This window comes from Zalophus californianus, chromosome 13 (genome assembly GCF_009762305.2).
Source record: "Zalophus californianus isolate mZalCal1 chromosome 13, mZalCal1.pri.v2, whole genome shotgun sequence".
Lineage (NCBI taxonomy): Eukaryota > Metazoa > Chordata > Mammalia > Carnivora > Otariidae > Zalophus > Zalophus californianus.
Window position 1 is genome coordinate 14027738 of NC_045607.1, and position 22837 is coordinate 14050574.

The 22837-nt window shown below is 36.9% G+C and overlaps 1 protein-coding gene across 1 annotated transcript in view; it reads left to right on the forward strand.

The window, feature by feature from the left end:
- MEGF9 (multiple EGF like domains 9) overlaps window positions 1-22837 on the forward strand; it is an 83195-nt gene that overhangs the window by 55426 nt on the left and 4932 nt on the right. The window contains exons 3-5 of the mRNA XM_027616244.2: window positions 11889-12028; window positions 20309-20452; window positions 20997-21266. Of these exons, the coding sequence (XP_027472045.1) occupies window positions 11889-12028; window positions 20309-20452; window positions 20997-21266 (554 nt within the window). The remainder of the gene's footprint in view (window positions 1-11888; window positions 12029-20308; window positions 20453-20996; window positions 21267-22837) is intronic.

Consider the following 22837-nt stretch of genomic DNA (forward strand, 5'->3'; position numbering starts at 1 on the left):
TGGGAAGCGGTGATGCAGGGCCACTGGGATCAGGAGCCAGGCATCAGGAAACGAGGGACAATAGTTGTAATTTAGCCATTGAGAATATAGGGGACTAAGGTCAAAGGAACGAGTAGAGAATGAGACTTAATGACAGTTAACTGAGGTTGACCGCCTTAAGTATCCTCTTCTTAGGCCAGAACTGATACCAAATTAAGGGTTAAGCACTAAGTGCAGAGATGGAAATCAAGCAGCTTTACCAGTCAGGGCTTGGAATATGAAAAGTAGAGTGAAGCAAGTATTGTGACATTTTTCCAGTTAATCTAGTACAGTGGTTCTTCAGGTATGGTCCCTAGATCAATATCAGCATAACCTGGGAATTGGTTAGAATTGCAAATTCTTGGGTCCAACACCAGAGCTATTCAATCAGAAATTCTGAGATAGGGCCTAGCCATCAGAACCAATATGTTGCCCCCAAAAATCTAAGGTCAACTTATGTGCAGAAGAAAACCAGAAGTAATAACAAGTAAGCTTATTTGAGGCATTCCAGTCTCTGTTCTTTGTTTATATGAGGATTATATAAGCTGAAGAGGTTTTTTTTTTAGTAGGTCATAATAGAAAATTGGGGTTAAGCAAGACAGACTTTTCTTTGTGGGCTAGTAAATTATTTTTTTCCTTTCTGCTCTTCTTTGTCCTTTAAAAAACAAATCCAAGGGATCAATATTTTACAATGTTGACTGGCCCATCATGGGCCAGTCAGTCATTAAATGTCTCATTTTGCTCACCTAGAATAAATATCCTGTTTCGAAGATTCTAAGAAGTTTATTTCAGTGTAATATAAAATATTAAATGGGCTAAATTGAAGACAAATACTATACCCAGAAGGCATCATGAATTAATGAAGGAAGCATACATAGATTTTGGAGCCAGATTACACAATCATTAAATGAAAAAGTTTGAGTGTCTGTCATGTGCCAGACACTGTGCTAGACCCTGAGAATATACCAGTGGAAACAAACAAACAAACAAACAGATAAGACCCCCTGATTTCATAGAGCTGACATTCTAGATGGAGATAATAAAAAATAAAATAAAATAAAATATATATTATTTTATTATAATATTATAATATTATAATAATTTTAGATGGTGTGGCTGGCTGAGGCCTTGTTGAGAATATGACATTTGAATAAATAACAAAAAGTGCCTTGTGGGATCCCCTGGGTAAAGGGTATTGCTGACAGAAAGGATAGTGAATGCAGGGTGTCTGATGCAGAAACATGCACAGCACATCTGAACAGTGTAAGGTGAGTGTGGCTGAAGGGATGTAAGTGGGGAGAAAGGATTAGGGAAGTACTAGGTAAAAGCAAAATATATATACAGATACTGAGAATACTGTTCTTACAACATATCTGTATTTTTCAAAAATTTTACATGAAAAACTTAGGGGGGCGGAATAAAGCTGTAGTAATTAAGACAGTTTGGTTTGGTTCAGGGATAGACAAATAGATAAATAGAACAAAAACAAAAACCCAGAAACAACCCATGTGTAGAAAGATATTTGACATATGGTTGAGGAGGTACTAAAGCTTAGGGATAAGCTTCAACAATACTAGTAACGTAGTAGCAGTACTTACACAGTTTTCACTATGTGTCCGACACTGTTCTGCATGCTTTACACATATTGACTTAATTAATCTTCACAACACACCTGTGAGAGAGAGATTATTTTTCTCTGTTTTACAAGTGAGGAAACTGAAGCAGGAAGTTGAAGTAATTTACTTATGGTCATATGGCCAGTAAGTGATGAAGCCAGGATTTGAATCCAGGTAATCGAGCTCCAGTGTTCACACCTTAACTACTTTGTTAAACTATAAAACTTATATGAAGAGTGGAAAGACAAGCTTCAAACTGAGAGAAGATAATTGTAGCACATTATACTGACAAGGGATTGATTATTCCAGGAATAAAGGTCAAAAATACTTGGGGAAAAAATGTGTAACTTTGTATGGTGACAGATGATAATTAAATTTATTGTGGTGATGGTTTTGCAATGTAAGTAAATATCAAATCATTATGTTGTACACCTGAAACTAATATAATATGTCAACTATCCTTTCATAAAAAATAATACTTGGGCAGACTCTTCATAGAAGAGGAAACTCAAATGGCCAATAAACTTGAAAACATATTCCATGTCATTAACAATCTGGAGAATGCAATTAAGAACCACAGTGTGATATCACTTTGAGCTGCCAGATTGGCAAAATTTTTAAAGCTGATGATATCAAGTGTTGGTGAGGATACAGAGCAATGAGACCATGATTCTGTTGCTAATAGTGGTGTAAATTGTTACTACCACTTTAGAAAACAGTTAGTGTGATCTTGAACAAAGTGTTACCTAGCAATTTCATTCCTTGGTATATACCCTAGAAAAAAGCATGCTCATATGTACCAGAAGATGTTTATAGGTATTACCTAAATACCTAATAAAAACAACCGAAATGGCTAGAAGAATGAATAAAATATGGTTATATTCATGTGGTGAAATATAATACAGCAGAGAAAAATGAATGCAGCTATACAGGATTCTTTTTTTTTTTAAATTAATTTATTTATTCATGAGAGACAGAGAGAGAGAGGCAGAGGGAGAAGCAGGCTTCCCTCCAAGCAGGGAGCCCGATGTGGGACTCGATCCCAGGACCCTGGGATCATGACCTGAGCCGAAGGCAGATGCTTAACCGACTGAGCCACCCAGGCGCCCTGACTATAGCTATACAAATTTACATTGATAAATCTCAAAAACATAATACTGTATTGAGCAAAAAAAGTAAGTGAAAGAATATATGATTTTTATTAATATAATGTTTAAAAGCAGGCAAAACTATATGATATATTATTTAGTAATCCATATAGAAATGGAGAAACTCATAAAGAGCTGAACTGATGAAAACTTAGTTGCTTCTGGGGTGAGAGAAGGGGATGTGGTTTCCACAGAAGGAGCTTCAAATGTCTTGCCTAGTGGATATTAAATTGTTGAGTTTATTCTTCTTTAAATTCTCTTGTCTTTAAATTTATCTATCTCTGAATGAATGATATATTTCACAATTTAAAAATGAGTATTAAAAAAGCTTTGCAAGGTTATATCAATAAAGCTATTAGGGGTGGGGAGATTTGCAAGGAAACTGGCTAGAATAGAGGCATTTGCAAAACTGTGCTAGCTGGTGGTAGGAAACTAGAGCTCCCAAGTCATAGAATTGTATTGAGATAGATCAGAAGCAATGTCTCATTTCCTTGGCAATCACTTTAAAATCCCATTCATCAGAGGAGTTGTTTAAACAACTGACAATTGAGCCAGGAGAAGACTAACATAAAAAACTTATAGAAGTGTTGCAGGTCTATTAAGATGAGCACATTAAATCCTTCTGTCTTGCTTTCATTAAGTACACAGAGGCAATCTATAACATAGAGGAGAGAGAAAAAAAAAAAACAGGTATTAGTTGGCAGAAGACCTGGGTTCTAATTCTGATTGCCCTCTGGGTGTGTGACCTTGAAAATTGAGTGAGTTCATGTCATGGAAGCTCTATGGTTTGGTGATGTTATTATCCCCAGTTTGACCATATAGAGAGCTACTAATATTTGGAAGGTACTCAAATATATAGTTTTAACTAGTTTTCACAATCGTTTGAAACAAGGATTATTGTTCTTATTTTTTCAGATGTGAAAAGTTAATTTGTTCAACAATTGAACAGCTAGAAAGTGGCAAAGCTGAGACTTATGAATGTCATAGAATTGTAAGAATGGAAGTAACTAATGCATATAAAAATATTATACTATTTACTTTATTTATAATCCCACAGTAGGAACTCAGTAGTAAATGTTAATATTGCCTCCTGACTACTTCATTCCCTACAGGGTTTAGAACTCAAAAGCTTAGGACTTGGGTATAAAGGACTTGGGCCTTAGCACTGTCAGTATCAACATTTTGAGGTAAACAGGTTTTTGTTTGCTCATTTGGAAACTAAGCCACCACTTATGCTGTCATTTCTGAGAAAATAAGTTCTAAATTCTAGGCACTACAAGTTAAGTCAATTTTTGGAACACAGCATGTACACAGATCAGGTATTAATAATTACCCTTTCAGGTTAGTATCCCAAATATATAAAGAATGTATAAAACTCAACACCCAAAAAACAAATAATCCAGTTAAAAATGGGCAGAAGACACGAATAGACATTTTTCCAAAGAAGACATAGAGATGGCCAGCAGACACATGAAAAGATGCTCAACATCACTACTCATCAGGGAAGTATAAATGAAAACTATAATAAGATATCACCTCACACCAGTCAGAATGGCTAAAATCAACAACACAAGAAACAGCAGGTGTTGGCAAGGATGTAGAGAAAGGGGCACCCTCTTGCACTGTTGGTGGGAATGCAAACTGGTGCAGCCACTCCGGAAAACAGGATGGAATTCCCTCAAAAAGTTGAAAATAGAACTACTCTACAACCCAGTGATTGTTTGGGTATTTACCCAAAGAATACAAAAATAACTAATTCAAAGGGAGGCATGCACCCCAATGTTAGTTTTTTTGTTTATTTATTTATTTAAAGATGGACATGCTAGAGCCTCAGCAAGGCTTGACTTTATTTTATTTTTTAAAATATTTTATTTATCTATTTGACAGAGTGAGGGAGCAAAAGCAGGGGGAAAAGCAGAGGGAGAGGGAGAAACAGGCTCCCCACTGAGCAGGGAGCCCAACGTGAGGCTTGATCCAGGACCCCGGGATCAGGACCTGAGCTGAAGGCAGACGCTCAACCATCTGAGCCACCCAGGCGCCCCTGCCCTGATGTTTATAGCAACATTATCTACAATAGCCAAATTATGAAAAGAGCCCAAGGGTCCAGTGATTGATAAATGGATAAAGGAGATGTGGTGTGTATGTATATGTGTGTACACACACACACACACACACACACACACACACAGTGGAATATTATTCAGCCATCAAAAAGAATGAACTCTTGCCATTAGCAACAACATGGATGGAGCTAGAGAGTATTATGCTAAGTGAAATAAGTCAATCAGAGAAAGACAAATACCATATGATTTCATTCATATGTGAAATTTAAGAAACAAAACAAATGAGCAAAGGGAAAAGAGAGAGAGAGAGAAGCAAACCAAGAAATAGACTCTTAACTATAGAGAACAAACTGATGGTTACCAGAGGGGAGGTGGGGGGGGGAAGGGTGAAACAGGTGATGGGTATTAAGAAGTACACTTATGATGAGCACTGGGTGTTGTATGGAAGTGTCGAATCACTAAATTCTTCACCTGAAACTAATATTACACTGTATGTTAACTAACTGGAATTTAAATTAAAAAAAATTTTTTTTTCAAAAAAAATTACCCTTTCATTAAGCAAAACTTTTACAATGGTTACAAAAGAATACAATGTTAACATATTCGAGGAGCATCTTCTTTTAAAGAAGATGCTATTGGGACATGCTTTTTCTTTTTTCTCTTTTCAAAATGACTTTTAAAATGCAGAAATCTCTATCAAATAATGGAGTAATTGTGTGGGTTTGAGTATTCTTATGGCCATATTTATTCCATTAAAAAATTGAAGGAAACAAGAAATAATTTTCCTAGTTGAATTAAGTTAAGCCTTCCCAAGTTATGGCTCTGGAAATATGACACTTTTTATATTTTTGCCATTAAGTTGTATTTCTGACTTTTCAGATAAGCTTTTAAATTTGATTTTGGTAAGATCAGCTACCAGAAAATATTTTTGCACTTAGGCAATACCCTTTTTGAGTATTAAGAATTTCTGTCTGAATATGGATTTCCTCTAAGAATATTTTAGACTATTTACCCGCAAAAATACAAGGAATGTTTAGTATAATAGCCCAATGTTTTCAACAATAAAGCTATCTTTTTTTTTCTCCTCCAGCAAAGGAGCTTTGCTCATTGCATAATGGTCTTTTCCATAATTGTAGAAAGACAGAGGAATGCTAAATGCAGATAGTCTTTTGCCAAAATTTCCAATTATTGGGTTTCTTTCATAACCAAAAAGAGAAACTATTTTTACTACCTTTACAAAACCATGACACAAATATGAAGTTAAAAAAAAAAGAATTGCTAATAACTTTTCATTTTCTTTGTTTTCCCATGTAAAAACTTTTTTTCTAGTTAAGACAACTTTTTCCAGCTTCCTTTTAATATTATTTTTAATATATTGAGAAAGCTTTATAATCAGCAATTTTCTGTTAATTTCATACTGTGTTTTAACTAGTGCTTCAGTGTCTTTCTACACTAAATTGTTTTTATTATTTTATTTTTTTAAAGATTTTTATTTATTAATTTGAGAGAGAGAGAGAGAGAGACAGTGAGCAAGAGAGCACAAGCAGGGGTAATGGCAGAGGGAGAAGGAAAAGCAAGCTCCCTGCTGACGACACAGGACTCAATCCCTGGACCCTGAGATCATGACCTGAACCGAAGGCAGATGCTTAACTGACTGAGCCACCCAGGTGTCCCTGCACTAAATTGTTGTTAGCTATTAAAGAAAAGATAGAAGAAAAAAATTGATACCTCTAATTATCCATTTTTTCTGTTTCTTGTTCTTTCCATGTCAGAGTGCCAACATGTAAACCGTGTGAGGAAGGAAGGAGAAAAAGCAAGGCTTCTGAATAACCATAAATTAATTTCCCCTAATTAGAACTGTATCTTTTTAGTTGTTCTATGACTTCTTAAGTTCTGATTGATAACATGATATCTAAAGATATGCCATGCACATCTCATTTATATCATAACTCTTAGGAAGAAAATAGACAATGTTTTTGATAACACAAAACATGCTAAGACATTTGACAACTTAGAAAAAAATAAATTAGCTAGTTTGTACAAAAACACATCAGGTCTCACTGATTTAGGTCCCACGTTATATAGGCTTTTATTCATTCATTTGAGAGAGAGTGCACGCACACATGAGTGGGGGGGGGCCAAGGGAGAGGGGAAGGGACAAGCAGATCGCCACCCCTCCCCCGCCACTAAGCATGGAGCCCAACGCAGGGCTCAATCCCAGACTCTGAGAGGACTCCGAGATCAGGACCCCAGCCGAAGTCAGATGCTTAACCGACTGAGTCACCCAGGTGTCCCTCCCTTCTCAATTTTAGAATTTTTTTCCCCCAAACCATTTCTACCAGGTTTTCATAATGTGCTATCTTTTCCTAGCCACCTTTTTGCTCCAAATTAGCAATTACCCCCATAAATTCTTGCAATTTCTCTAGGTTTGCTAACAAAATTTTAAAAGTAAATAACTTAGCCTTGTCTGCCTTTGCCTGTTAGAGAGTCCAGCCCATTTTCTTTATAATTCTCAGAAAAAATTCAAGATCTAGGGTTACTGTCATCATCTTCATAATTCTTTTATTCTTGGGTATTGATCACATGCCAGATGCTATGCTGAGTACCCTGGGTATGTAATCTTTAATTTTCACAGTAATCCTACAAAGTTTGGTATAATTGTCATCATTTTACAAATGAGAATAGTGAGTCTAAGATTGAATAAGCACTTGGTCCCAGCTAGTTACTAGCAGAGCTGGAATATGAACCAAGCTCTCTGTCTCCTTAGGCTATGAATTTTCCATAGACCCTGATACCTTTCTTCCTGTGTTCCACCCTTCCCACCCTCGTCAATGCTGTTATAAAATAATGGAAATTCTGGAGATTCTCCATCTACTCATCTAAACAGATCAGAACCTTTTAAAAAAGACATTTTGTTTAGTACTTGTATGACATAAATATGTGCCATATCTTGAAATATGATACACCATTGAATTCCCTTTTGAAAAATTAATGACTTCATGTCAGAAAATACATTATTCATGTTTTAAGAGAGAGTTTTTAAAAAGTTTTATTTAAGTAATCGCTACACCCAATGTGGGGCTTGAACTCACGACCCTGAGATCAAGAGTTGCATGCTCTTCTGACTGAGCCAGCCAAGTACCCCTTAAGAGATCATTTTTAAGTGTTCAAACCTTGTAATAGTGGTTCACAGTTATGAGTGTGATAAATTCTATAACTAAGCACCTGACACTGTAAGAAAATCTGAGAATCCTATTTGGGATAATTTAAGACATGTGTGGTATATACTTCATTATACTTAGTATGGCTTAGTTGCACAATACTTATGCTTCCTTTATAAATAACTATATTCTTCTTTCTGATATAATTCTCCTAGTAACTAACTCATGTCTATAAAAAGTGACACCAGATGAGCGAATTCTTAGTTTATCTTAGTTGATCTCAGTAGTATAGATTTCTGACTTCTGTTCAAAATCTAGTTTTGTACCCTTATTTTCCAGATATGAAGCTATGAGTCTTTGGTTCTTTCATTTCAAACCTATGGATAAGCATTAAGTGGTCTGTTAACTGGACTTTTTTTTTCCTGTCTTTGATTTCATTGCATTTATATCATTGACCTTTGCTTCAAAAAGCATTCAACAGTCTTTAACAGAGGGAGACCATGAAAAGCGGTGTTGTAAAGGCTTTGTTCTGTAAAATAAGTCACACAGGGAGAGCTTTATATTTGCTGAGTGATTTAATTCTTATACATGCCCAAGTTGGCGATGGGCCCTGTGTAACATGGAGAGCACTACTAGTGCGGCCTCACAGCAAACTTTCCCACTCTTTGCTGTATTTAAAAAAAAAAAAGACAGGGGGAGAGAAAGCACCTCCTTCCCCGTTGTTTTAAAATTTACCCAGGAAAAATTTAAAGGGAAAAAAAAAAGAAGTTAAAATCTACCCAGGAAAAGTGAAGCATGCTATCTAGGCTAGTCAATCACTTTATCAGGATTCATAAAGCCACTTGTGGGGTTTTTATTTTTACATCAGCAATGAAGGAACATATTCTCCAGGGAGAAAGATGCCTGCTTAAATCAGTCTTTTGAGTATGCAGAGCAGAATTATGAAGGGAAAGTCCACTTCCAGGAATAGCAACTACTTTGAGAACACTGACTATATTATGATTATGAGATATTATGAAGTGATAAGATATTCCAAGATAATATCCTTTTCTTGTAGGTTGGTGAGTTCGGCAAACACTGTCATTAAAAGTAACTATTCTTCTGTTTACCGAATAATCTGCCAATAGAGAAACGAGGAGCAAGCATAGTTTGATTAACATTTTAAAAGCCTTAGAAATTGGCTAATAAAATGTTGTTAGCAATTCTTGGGAAGGCAAATTATATCCTTTATAATTTTCTGACAGTTCAGTGAGACTTAGGTTGACTAGTTCCTTCTTGTTCAGTAATAACATATTCCTGAATTTCATATTTGATGAATACAGATTTACTTTGCTAGATTTTTAAGTACCTTGGGATATTCTTGTGTAAGACTGTGTAAGCTTATGTGTATTGGGTTTTTTCGTTTGTGTTTTTTTTTTTTTTGTGAAGTTACTTAAGAGACATGCTTGGTAATGTACATTTCTGTTGCATATTTAAAATCAAGGCTCATCTTCACTATGATCAGTACAAATTTTAACTAAGCTTTAAGCACCAAAGTATTTGGGCTTGCATCTCTGGGAACCTTGGACTTGGCTAGGCTGCAGTCTCTCTTCAAGCAGTGAGAACTCTTAGCTTTTGTTAAGGAAGACCTGAGATTAACTGGCAGTAAGAAAAGAGACCACTTTTCTTAGGTGGAGTTTATTCTGGGCAAGGCAGAAACAGCTCACTGGGGCGAGAACCTAAATAAATGGTGAATTGTGGTTCTTGGAATCTACCGAATGAAGCTTGATACCGAAGTAGGTATCAAGTTATTTGGCGTGCAGATTTAGATTCAGACTTAGGGAGTGGTAGGTGCCATGGTATAGTAGGAAAAGTCTGGCTTTGTATAAATCAGCCTGACTTACTAGGTGTGGACAATAACTTTAACCTCTCTGATTTCCTTCAATAGTAAAACGAGGATTAGGACTTCACTTAGTAGGGCTATTTTGAGGATTAGAGAGCATATCCATATTTACTGACATAGGCCCTCAGTAAGTGGTGGCTCATTACTGTCTTCAGCATCAACAACAGCAACACTGCTGCTTTCAGATGGCTCTGTTTTACGTTTTCTGTAGAACTGCTTGTTAGTCAGGCAACTGTGGAACCTACTATACTAGACAGCTTCAGGATAGGAATACAGAGGTCTATGGGTGGCTGCTCAGGATACAGGACTTTGAAATATGTAAAGTATATTGTTTACAGAAGCCTGGCTTCCTTTCCCTTCTGGACTGATTTTGTTTGAGTAAAGCCCTAAAAATATTCCATGTTGAACTGTTTTTCTACTTTTCCACTCCTTTTTGGCGTAGCCTAGGATAGTGCAGAGAACTGTAAGTAGGAGAGAGAAGTAAACTTTGACTCTAGCTGCTGAAAATAGTTTTTAGGGATGGAGGATGTAGACCTCATTATTTAGCCCAGGGGATGCTGATGAAAAAGAGAGGCATATCTCAAAAAAATAAAAAAATAAAATCCTTAGGTTTGTACACTACAAGAATACACATGGTTGAAAGTTGCTTTACTTCCGTTCTGCAGAGTTCAACTGAAAATTCCAGTAACTCTCAAATTTGGAACTTCTGTTTTTGTAGAAATAGGAATATGGGAATTAGAAGGGGATTACTTTAACTGATATGTGTAAGAGCTGTGTAAGTATTAATAATGAGCTTGGGTTCTTGAACTAAAATTATCAGTCCCATGGGGGCTCATTATTAGGAGCTGAATCTCTAAAAAATATTATATTGAAAAGCAGTTTTACCTTAAATTGTCTCCCATCCAATATGACTGGTGCCATGATATGCTCAGGTGAAGTCTAAAAATTTCAGGTTCAGAATAAGCATATAAAGAAGAGTCACATTGTTAAATAAAATATTTTTCTTTCTTTCTTTGTTTTTAAAGATTTTATTTTATTTTTTTTAAAGATTTTATTTATCAGAGAGAGATGGAACACAAGCAGGGGGAGTGGGAGAGGGAGAAGCAGGCCTCCCGCTGAGCAGGGAGCCCAATGCAGGGCTCGATCCCAGGACCCTGGGATCACCACCTGAGCTGAAGGCAGACACTTAACGACTGAGCCACCCAAGCGCCCCTAAAGATTTTACTTTTAAGTAATCCCTATACCCAACATGGGCTCGAACCTACAACCCCAAGATCAGAGTCACATGCTCTACTGACTGAGCCAGCCAGGCACCCCGATTTTTCTTACTTTAGATTTTAGACTTCTTTTTGGGTTGACAATCTAGAGTTTTATATGGATTTAATCCAGAAAGCAATAGAGGTCCCCCTTATAGTCATATTTACTTAATTGTGAATTCCAGTTTAATTACCAGAAGTATGATTTTAATATAGCCTGGACCTAAAGTAGAAAATTATATCATTTTCAGCATCTAAATGGATATTAATTGACACATTCATTAAGATCTTCATCTTCATATTCTTCAGCCAGAAGCTAGGTTGGATGAAGACTAGGTGGAGTTTCTTCTCTTCTCCATATTGGGCAGGGTGGATGCTGATGGAACTGTGGAATGATCCAGGAATGAGATATAGCAGTGGTACCAGTTCTATGCCCCACTGCTTAGTAAACAAAGATTTCTAAGCACTGGGGACTTATGTTCTCCATGGCTCCATTATCAATAATTTTAAACTACCTAAGTGCAGAGGATTAAATTGTCACAAATGATTAGTGTTCGTATGTCAATTGAATGTTTATAGTCATGAAGTTGTTAAACTTACAATTCAAAAAATAATCACAATAATTCTAGTGATTAGAATCTAGTTGAAACTATTTCTACATTAAGATCATCTATGATGGGATGTTAGGCAACAAAACTTTCAAACTCATTTACTTTTGTTCATTGTCTTTGCTTTTATTTGCAGTTCTGGGAAATGCCAGTGCAAAGTGGGTGTCACCGGCTCTACATGTGATCGATGCCAAGATGGATATTATGACTTTAGTAAGAGTGGCTGCTTGCCCTGCCGATGTAATAATCGGTCTGCCAGTTGTGATGCCCTCACAGGTACACGCTTTCCTTAACTTTGTCATGTAATTAGTCTTTTATTCTTTTCATAAATTTCAAAAATCATCTTGGTTGGAGAACTATGGAAGCAAAGAAGACTATATGAACTAAAATTCCAGAAAGGGTAGAACTCTTCCTAAGTAAGTGGATGATCATCAACCATTTTATTTCCAGGGGACATTTGCTGATTCTGGTCATAGGCTAAGGAGCAGATTTAGCCCAAGCAAAGGAATTCTTCTTGAGGAAAGAGATACAAGAAGAGTTTTTGGCAGTTGTTTGGGACTTGTATGATGGATTGGAAACTAGAAGAGCCCTAAACACAAGGCCAGTTTTCTCACAGGACATTAGCTGATTGTGTAAGAGATGAAAGGCTGGCCCAGTAGGTATAAAGAAGTCTCTCAGTCTTGTGGTGCTTAGGAGATAAAATCCCTTTTGAAAGGGGCTCTGCTACCATATCCCACCATCTCTCTCTCAAGACATTGCCAGGTTCTGAAGTGTGTGGAGTGGGACCTGGGCTGAAACCACCAAAGGGCAGTACTGAGTCTGTTGTAGTCTTTCAGGGCTGAGGAGACTCAGGGATACTAGGTTCTTAATCAAAAGCATTAGAGGGCCATGACCAGGAAATAGTGATGAACCATAGGTGAACTGACTCATACTAAAATTGCAGTCCATCGCCAACCCATCTCAATTTTGAATTGGATTGAGGCAATTCTCTCATTATATCTGCCTAACAGAGAAAAGAGGAGTCACCTGTGGTTCTTTTATACACTGCATCTGGCATACAATCAAAAATACTAGACAATGCTGAGGAGGGCAAATGTGACCAGTAATAAAGGGAAAAAAGAAACAATGGAAGCAGACCCAGAGATGATCCAGATGTTAGAGTTAGCAAACGATGCCTTTAAAATAACTAAAATTCATGCTTTAAGGAAATAGAGGAAAACCCAGAAAATAGGTAAAAAGGCAAATTTCAAGAAAATTGGAATCTGTAAAAAACCAAAAGGTCAGTCTAGGACTGAAAAATATAGCATCTGAAATGAATAACTCATTGCATGGGTTTCACAAAAGATTATTCACAGTGAAGATAAGATGAGTAGACTTGAATACAGCTCAGTTAAAAATATCCAACTGAAGCACAGAGGGGAAAAAATGCAATGGAAAGAACAGAGCAGGAAAGACATGTAGGACACAGCCCAAAAGACTAACATAAATGTAGTTGGAGTCTCAGAAAGAAAGGAGAGAGAGATTGGGGCAGAAGCAAAATTTGAAGAGATAATGGCCAAGAATTTTCCAAACTGGTGAAAGACATCAGCCCACCGATTCCAAAATCTCAGCAAACCCCAGGCAGTATAAAACAAAGACCATATCGAGACAAACTATTAGAAGCTAAAGACAAGGAACTCTTCCGATGGTCAGTTTTCCTAAATGTAAGGATTAGAAATCCTTCCTTGGAAATCTTTTTTCCCCAACAGAAAAGTCAGGACAAACTAGTCTGACAAGTACAAGTGTTTTTATGAGAGCAGGGTAGCAGAGTACTTGAAAATACCCTGGAAAGTATTTGAAATTCTTCGTTTTACTCCTCTAGTCCATGGTGAAAAAAATTGATTTAGGAGAAATCTTGTTAATTTTTTCTGTTATGTGATCTGGTCCCTGGCTACTTACTGGTTCTCTCTTGTGCTATTTTTTTTTTCTACTGCCTGTGATCCAGTGATACTGGCTTCTATCCGTAAAACAAGCTATCTTTCCTTGTCCTAAGGTTTACATACATGATCTTTCCTCTGCCTAGAATGGTCTTTCTAATATCCACTATCCCACCGCTAGCCCCTTTACCTTATTAAATCATTATTTTTCCTTCAGGCCTTCAATTAAAGTTTACTACATTGGAAAGCAGTTCCTGATACTCCAGGCTGAATGACAATTCCCAATTATGCACTGTCATATGCACTTGTATTTTTTTGTCACAGTACCTACCGTAGTTTATAATTATGTGTTTATTTATGATTATGAGTCATGTGTGGCTTACTAACTATATTGTAAGTTCCATGAGGGCAGGGGCAATATCAGTTTTGTTCATCATTGTACACAATCTCTAGTACGGAGACTGGCATGCAGTCAGTACTCACTAAATGTCTGTTAGGTAAATGAACAAATGAATGAAAAAACACACAGAGGAAAGATAAATTTCAATCCTGGTTAAGGACAGGAATGCTTCATCATACTGAGTTGATTTACATTTCTCCCCAGGTCTTGTACAGTAAGAAAGCAGTCTACACTGCTGGTTCTCACTGCTAGTTTTCCTTGCAGCAATGAAGTAGATGTCTTTATCGTCAAGTAAATCCCAACCTGTCCTTGCTCAAAATAATTTAAGGCAAAAGATAGCCTTTCCATGGTTATGATTTCTAAAAGCAGCTAGGAATAAGAGGAATAGATGGTTTCTCTGTTTGGAAATATAATAAAAGTAGAATTCAACATGAAGGGATGCAAGTACTTAATCGAAACCTGCAAGCTTAATATATAATCAGCCTTTCCTTTTGTCTCAGATTTTTTTTCAACAGCACTGTGATACGGCTGCCCTCTGGTGGCCACTTACTATGTTTTCACGTCTCTACATTTCCCGTTTCTGTAAGTCTTTTTCTAGACTCTGTGTTTTAGATGAAACAGATTTTAAAGTAACCTTTTTGTGATAAAATATATTGGGGAAAAACATTTTGGAAAACAGTTTCACAATGTGTATTGGAGTCTTCAGAATACCTCCTTGATCCAGTAATTCTGTTTCCAGAAATCTATTCTGAGGAAATAATTCTAAATTCATAAAAAGCTTTGTGTTCAAAGAGGCTTACTAAAGTGGTAGTTATGATTCTAAAAAATTAGACAACCCTATTTCTATCCACAGAGAATGAAGCCAATTATGTTACCTACGTAGTATGTGGTTAAGAGCATGGCAAGTGCAATCTTGACTTGACTTTGGCCAAATTACGTAGCCTATTTCTTCACCTAGAAATGCAGATAATAACAGTAACCGTCTAATAGGTTGTTGTGATGATTCAGTGCAATATATTTATAAAGCCTTTAATACAGTGCCTGGCTCATTATGTGTAATCAATAAATGGCAACTATTAAGCTGTCATTAAAATTTTTTAAAGAGTGGTATATATAACAACGTAAGAGAGTGAAAAAAGCAGGGCGTGAAATGACATGGCCATATATTTAGACTATTTGAAAAGCAAAACTTAAACTTATATACATAAGGAAAGTTTTCAAGGGAAAGTATTCAAAATCTTAATGACAGATTTCTTATGGTAATTTTTTTTCTTCTACTTTCCCATATTTTCTAGATTTTCTTTATTGAGTATATATTTACTTTAAAATGGAGGTGGGGAGACTTATTTTTTCAAACTAGAACTTTATGTTCACATGGTGTACTTCTTTTTTTTTTTTTAGAAGATTTATTTATTTTTGCTTCTCTTGGGGCGCCTGGGTGGCTCGGTTGGTTAAGCGTCACACTCTTGGTTTCAGCTCAGGTTATGATTTTAAGATCCTGGGATCGAGCCCTGTGTCATGCTCCACACTCAGTGGGGAATCTGTTTGAGGATTCTTTCCCTCTCCCTCTGCACCTCCCCCCACCGTGTGCATGCTCTCTGTCTCTTTCTAAAATAAATAAATCTTACATGTTTGTCTTCTTCATTTGTACTGTCCGCTAAGTGATCTCATTCAGTCAACCGGGTTTAATTTAAAATGTCATCTATGTCTGTACTGACTACCAGATTTACATTTCTCCCTTGATCCTCACACTCAAAGATCTAAAGTCCATTGGACATCTTCGCCTGAATGCCTCAACTGGCATCAGAACCCTAAGACATCCAAAAGAGCTCTACCATGTAAGCCAAGCCTGCCTTACTCCTAGTGTCCTTCATTTTGTTGACTGACACCGTTCAGCCAGTTGCTCAGTCCAAATGCCTAGGAGTCATATTTGGTTCCTTTCTTTTCCTCACTGCAAATAGCCAGTCCATCAGCAAGTTCTATCAGCACAGCATTCAAAATACACCATGAATTTGACCACTGTTTATGACCTTTGTTACTGTCATCCTTGTCCAAGCCCATCATCTCTCTGAACTACTGTGACACTCTCTCATCTCCTCTTACCTCCTCTCTTGTCCTCTCACCCCAGAGCCCACCCCACCACAGTCCAGTCTCCAAGGAACAATCAGAGTGATCTTTTTAAAATGTAAAACCACATCATGTCATTCCCATGCTTAAACCCCCGGATGGCTTCCTATCCCTCTTGGAATAAAATTCAGACTTCTTTCTATAGCCTGCATGACTTTACATTTTGTGGCCCCTGCCTTTCTGACCTTATCTTCTGTTACTCTCCCTTGTTCACTTAGGCTTGGCTTTCTTTCTTTTTGACAGGTTAAAGTTTGCCTTCTGCCCTGTAGGGAGGATCGGGCATTTCTTCCCACAACAAAGCACATTGCTGTATTTCTGACAGGTTTATATATAAACTATGAAATGGCAAAATAAATAAGGACAAGGCTTTTTACAGGTGGCGATTTATGTTTTCAAAGCGTTGTCATTGAATTTGGTTGGAAAGGAGCCCGGCATTCTTTTCTTTGACTGGTTGCTTTCTTGGTTACCCCTACCAGATTAGTTTGCTGCCTAGCCAGCGAGCATGATGAGGTCATCTTCAGGAAACACTCATTCCTTTTTTTTTTTTCCAATTGGTAATCCGCTCCTTTGGCCATCTTTCAGCAAAGAGAATGTGAATTTTAAGACAGTATTGTATTTTGGGAGGTTCCAGGCAGAGTATAATAAAGTTAAACTTCAGCTAATTTATACATACCTTTTATCATAAAAGAGAGACCCTCAACTTTTAGATTTTAATGGGAATTTAGATTTCATGTAGTGCAGCTTTTTTAATTTATAGATGAGGAAATTAAAACATAAAGAGAAAACATTTGTCTTATGGAATAGTTTTTCACCCTTTGAAATATTCATGTTACATTAAATTATTAGCCCAAGAATTATTGCACTTTACAGATTAGAAAAGTGAGAGCCAGAGAAGTTATTTCCCAAAGGTCCCATCACTGGTAAGTGATCCGCTGGGAGTGGGACTCAGATCTGACATTAAACAGTGTACCAGTTTTCTTATGCTCTCTTGCCTCCTGGAGAGGAGCTATAAGCTGTTAGAAAGGTAAATCCACACCATCAGTTCCTACTGGATGTGGATTTGAAAGGTTATGATCTTTATTGTTATTATAAAAACATTTCCTCCAAGTTTCTCATGAAATGTTTTAAACTTGCTTGAGTTCTTAAAATATTTTTATAATACACATGCAATAGAGTTTATAATGTATTAGCTTTGTAATGAGGAAAAAAATCAAGACAATAAAAAAAAGGATACAAGCATACCAGAGACACGTGAAGAGTAGAGGGGAGAAACCAGAAGGACTGTTACCCTCACAGCTACTGTGAGCACTCTGCTGTATTTATGTCTGTCTGTCTGTAATTTATGAGTTTTCTTTCTCAGTAGCTGTGTTCCAGGTGCGTGCTATTTTTGAAGCAGTGTAGAGTAATGAGTCTTATTATTAGAGTTGTTTTCATCTTTCCTTTTGAGACAACATATTTACCACACAGGGTTATTTTTTTCTCATTGACTTCTCATTGTAGGGTATGGCATAAAACAAATGGAAATAAATTCTTCTGGAAAAAAGTGTTTAATTGTTATAAATTTTATAATTTCTTAGAAAAATTTATATTCTAATATAAATGGTTTAAGAGAACGGAATGATATTGTGATAAGCACCAAGGCTTGATAGTTTATCTAAAATAGTAAAAAGCCCCCAAACAATAAGCATGTAAGCCCAATAGCATTGTAGAAGCACAATATTGGCAGTATATATATTTATCATTTTTAAATAAGAATAGCAATATGACCTGTTCTTGCCACATTAGTCACATGCAAATGGCATGTTCTTGGAACACATCTTTCCCCGAACATCCTTATTCTCTTAGAGGACTATTAACATTTTTGAGGTATTTTGAAAGTTCAGGACTTAATCAGAACTTGTTTTCTTAAAAATTATTTCCACTGCACATTTTTAATAGGGGGCGTTCCCGTGGCCAGATTTTACACATAATGCAGGTTTTGATTTTTACACACTGCAGAACACTTTAACATTTAAGATTATCTTATTTGTTGGGGCCCCTGGGTGGCTCAGTCAGTTAAGTGTCCAACTCTTGATTTTGGCTCAGGTCATGATCTCAGGGTTGTGAGACCGAGCCCTGCATTAGGCTCCTTGCTGGGCATGGAGCCTGCTTAAGATTCTCTCTCTCCCTCTCCCCCGCCCCCCCCAAACAAACAACAAACAAAAGATTATCTTATTTGTAGAGCCAAAATCCGCAGTTTGGGTTTCTTACTATGTATTTTTTAGCTATTTTTATTGTCACAAAGATACATAGCTAAAGAGACATCAGAATATAAAGAGATGTGGAAAGATATCAGTACCTAATGTGTTTATGATTGTATGAGGATATACTACTACTTTGTTATATATGTGAAAAGTATCATTAACACTAACAGGCCTTAAAAAGTTATATGATTGGGGCGCCTGGCTGGCTCAGTCAGTTGAGCGTGCGACTCTCGATCTTGGGATCATGAGTTCAAGCCCCATGTTGGGTGTAGAGATTACTTAGAAATAAAATCTTTAAAAAAATTATATGATTGAAGGCGACATTTTCATGTGAGTTTGATTTAGTTCAAAGTTAAGTGTTCGGGTAATAAATTTTTGAACCTGTCTTTCCCCGTCAGTTCATGAAGTTTGGGAGAATTCTGTTGTAATTACTTAAAAATTGAGGTGTGCCATGTGTGTTGATAACACTGTCATTATTTGGTTTTTCAAAGTTTGCCCCAGTTGTCAGAACATTTTATTTCAACAGCCTCAGTCTCTCTCCCCTTCTTCTCAAATATTTCACTCATAAGGAAAAGAAATAAAATACAACTGTTTATGAATAGTTTCAGCATTGAATGGTGTTTCACTTATCATGTAAAATTTCATTGTCTTAGGTTTCTTTGTCACATTTTCTCACTTATTCCTGTAATAGCAGTTCGAAGAGTCCCTGTGCGTCTCTATGGCGCCTTAAAGAAGGGATGTTAATTACACTGCACTTTTTAATTTTCTGTTTTTAGACACTATGCTGCTTCAGTGCCTGTACGATATCTTTACTAATAGAGTACCACACGGGCGGTACTACAAACACATCGCTTTGCTCTCCTCCTTCCTTTTCATTTCTCTAATTGTTTTTTTTAAGTTTTTACTTGTTTATTTTTTTAGTAATCACTACACTCAACATGGGGCTCAAATTCACAACCCAGAGATCAAGAGTCACATGTTCTACTGACTGAGCCAGCCAGGTGCTCCTATTAATTAATTGTTTTTACTTTGATCTCAAATTTTTTTAATATAAAAATGTATGGAGAATAATATAATGCATACTCATGTACCTACACATAGAATTAATAAATATTAACGTTTTGGTATTTTGCCTAATATTTATACATATTATATACAGTTGTATATTTGAAATAGAAAATTTCAAATACAGTTGGAGTCCTCTCTTTTTTTCCATAGTCTCGTTTTTCTTCTTCCCTCCACAAAGATAAGCAGAGCATAAAATTTTCCTATGCCCCCTCAGTCCACATTTGATTTTTACTGCATATCATATGTATGTACCCATTTGCTTCGTGTATTCTGTATCCATTTGCTTAGTATTGTTTAGGATGGTTTTTAAAATTTTACAAGATAAGTAAGTACTCTCCATCTGTTTTGTATCATTCTGCAATTTGCTTTTTTTCAGTCAACATTGTTTTCAAGATTTATGCACGTTCATACATATAGGTCTAGTTCACTTTTTTAACTATAGTAGCCCAACTATGAAAATAGTATATAATTTATTCTTTTTTAAGTAGGTCTTTAGATTGTTTTTATTTTTAATTTGAAAATAGTTGGCTTGCTTTCTGTATGTAGTCAACCATCAACCTGGGCTTATTGCTACTCTACTCATGTACCCAGCCTTTCCCTAGAGTTTACAATATAGAAGGGGACACAGACCTCACAGATGTGGCCAATGTAGAGATAAAATGGGGTAGATTAATTCTAATTCCTTTCACACCACTTCTTCTGGTGAACTTGTAAAGTCTTTTGGTTGCATGTATGATTTGTTTAAAGTTATTGTGCTTTCAGAGTAAATCTTTAACTTCTTAAAATAATTTGCTTCTTTTAGGTACTTGTTTAAACTGCCAGGAAAATAGCAAAGGGAATCACTGTGAAGAATGCAAAGAAGGATTTTATCAGAGTCCTGGTGCCACGAAAGAATGTCTTCGCTGCCCTTGTTCAGCTGTGACGTCGACAGGCAGCTGTGTCATAGGTAAGGACTTCCTCTAAGTCTTCATTTTGAGAGGAAAAACCAGGCAATCAGCTATCAATTGATATCAAGTGTGTTGATAAATGAAGTTCTGGGCTAAGAGGAGAGTGGAGTGAGTAGGTGAAAGGGAGTTAAGGTTTTTCTTTCTACAGATTTGCAACCAAATCCAAATACATATATGAAATGAGACTCGAGGGAGAGATGAGGAAGTTTTTGTTAAAATCTTGTTTATTCCGTCTGTCACAACTAAAGAAGCAATAAAATAAAAAAGTTATGAGTGCCTCGTCATTACAATTACTCATATTCCTTGAGTAAGCATATTTCTTTTGTTTCCCACCTGCAGAGAGTCTCTGGAGGGCCCCATCATTTTTACAATTAACTGGACAATTAAGAATTAAGAAATAAGGTATAGATCATTAGTCTCTTTAAGTTGGAGAAGAGATCGCAGGGAGGGTTTAAAAACCGGTTTGAGGACTAGTAGTTGGCTTGCATTTTTCACTTTAGCTTGAGGCTGTACTGAGTCTCTTCTGTGTTTTCTCCCTTTTAGAATCGGGTGAATTGGAACCTAGGTGTGTCCAGTGTAAAGAGGGTTACACGGGCCGGAACTGCAACACGTGTGAAAACGGCTATTACAATTCTGACAGCATCTGCACCAAGTGCCAATGCCATGGCCACGTGGACCCAATTACAGCTCCAAAGATCTGCAAGCCCGAGAGTGGTGAATGCATCAGCTGCCTCCATAACACCACTGGGTTTTGGTGTGAGAACTGCCTAGAAGGCTTTGCCCGAGACCTCGAGGGAAATTGCATCAAGAAAGGTAACACTTCACCTAAGGTGGTACATTTAATATCTAAGCCTAGCAGTGAAAAGTTCAGAACAGCCACCTTTAGCTTTATAAAACCTTTTGATCCCACCAGAGGAGTTTTCTGGAAATAGATTTTGATAGATATTTGCCTAAAGGGATCTCCTTCTATTCCTGCTGCTCTCCTGCTGCTCCAGAGTCAACTCCAGAAATCTGAGGCCCACGACAAAGTCATTGCAGGCTTCCCACATTTTCTCTTCATCTATTTTCATTTTTATGTTAATGATTTAAAAGTCCTATGATTTCTTTTATCCTTTGCTTCCTATATTCTCATCACTCCAGTGACCAGCAAAGGTTGTTGGAAGTAGGTCCTGTAATCTGGTTGGAAGTTCCAGCTGAGAAACAAGAGTCCACCGTGGCATCTGTCCTAACTTCGGGCCAGAGTTTTCCCATGTGGGATGGAGGAAAGAGTAGTAATATTCCTTCTGACTTTTAAAAGAAAAAGTTACTCATATGGCAAAATGTTTCTTGCAGGAAAGGTTGGTAAAGGTTTAGATAAAAATAAATGATTAGAAATTCAGGATGAGTTAGAGATACTCAGGCTTTATTGGGTCACAGAGTGATGAGACCATTCTCTTCTAGAAACCACTCTGATATTCTGACAGATGCTGAATACTGGGCTGATGGTCTATGGCAAGTGTCGTCCCTCTGCCATCTTCTTGATATCCTTATTCTGTTGTGATCGAGGCTAAAAGACGGACACTGAACCCTGTCACTAGCCTGGAGATCCTGTCACTAACTTCCCTTTCCCGTTTGGAGGCATGCTTCGTCCATACTTAGCTGACAGGATCGTGATGATTTTTCTTATTAGTTACTAAGTAATGTAAAACATGCCTCTTTTGGGGATAGATTAATGTGTCTGACTGTGGTGACGAATTAGAATGACAACAGAAGCCATTTTATCGAGTGCCTATGATGGGCCAAGCCCTGGGAACATTACCTGCGGTAATGCTCCATTGCGCACTATCTCAGCTAACCCTCCCCAGAAACTCTGCAAAGTCCGTATTATCATTCCCATTTTACAGATGGGGAGCCTCCATGTTAACAAGATTCACTTACTTATCTATAGCCCCACAGTTTGGTATCTCTACTCAGCTGTGCTGCATTAGCACTTTAATTATGAAATCATCTATGATATACACAAAGGAAGAATTACTACACATATGGTTAAAGGAAGGCTGTGTTTTCTCTTGGCTGACATCAACTTTGGACATTTAAATTGTGTTTTTCAGAAGTAACTAGAAATACAATTTTCCTTATTCTGTTTTTGCCTCCTTTGAAGAGAATTTCACCCTTATGAAATGCCATCAGACATGTGGAACTGATTTTAGTTCAGATAATTGCCTTTTTATCCCTGTCACTTTTAACCAAGTGATTCAGGATTCAGTGTGACATATTTACTGCTTTTGCAGGAGGAGGTATGAATCTATCCCAGAGTCAAGAAGGATAGGAAACTCCAACATTAGAATTTTCCCAAAGATTTTAATATTATACATTTTGGAGAACAGCCATGGATGTAATAATCT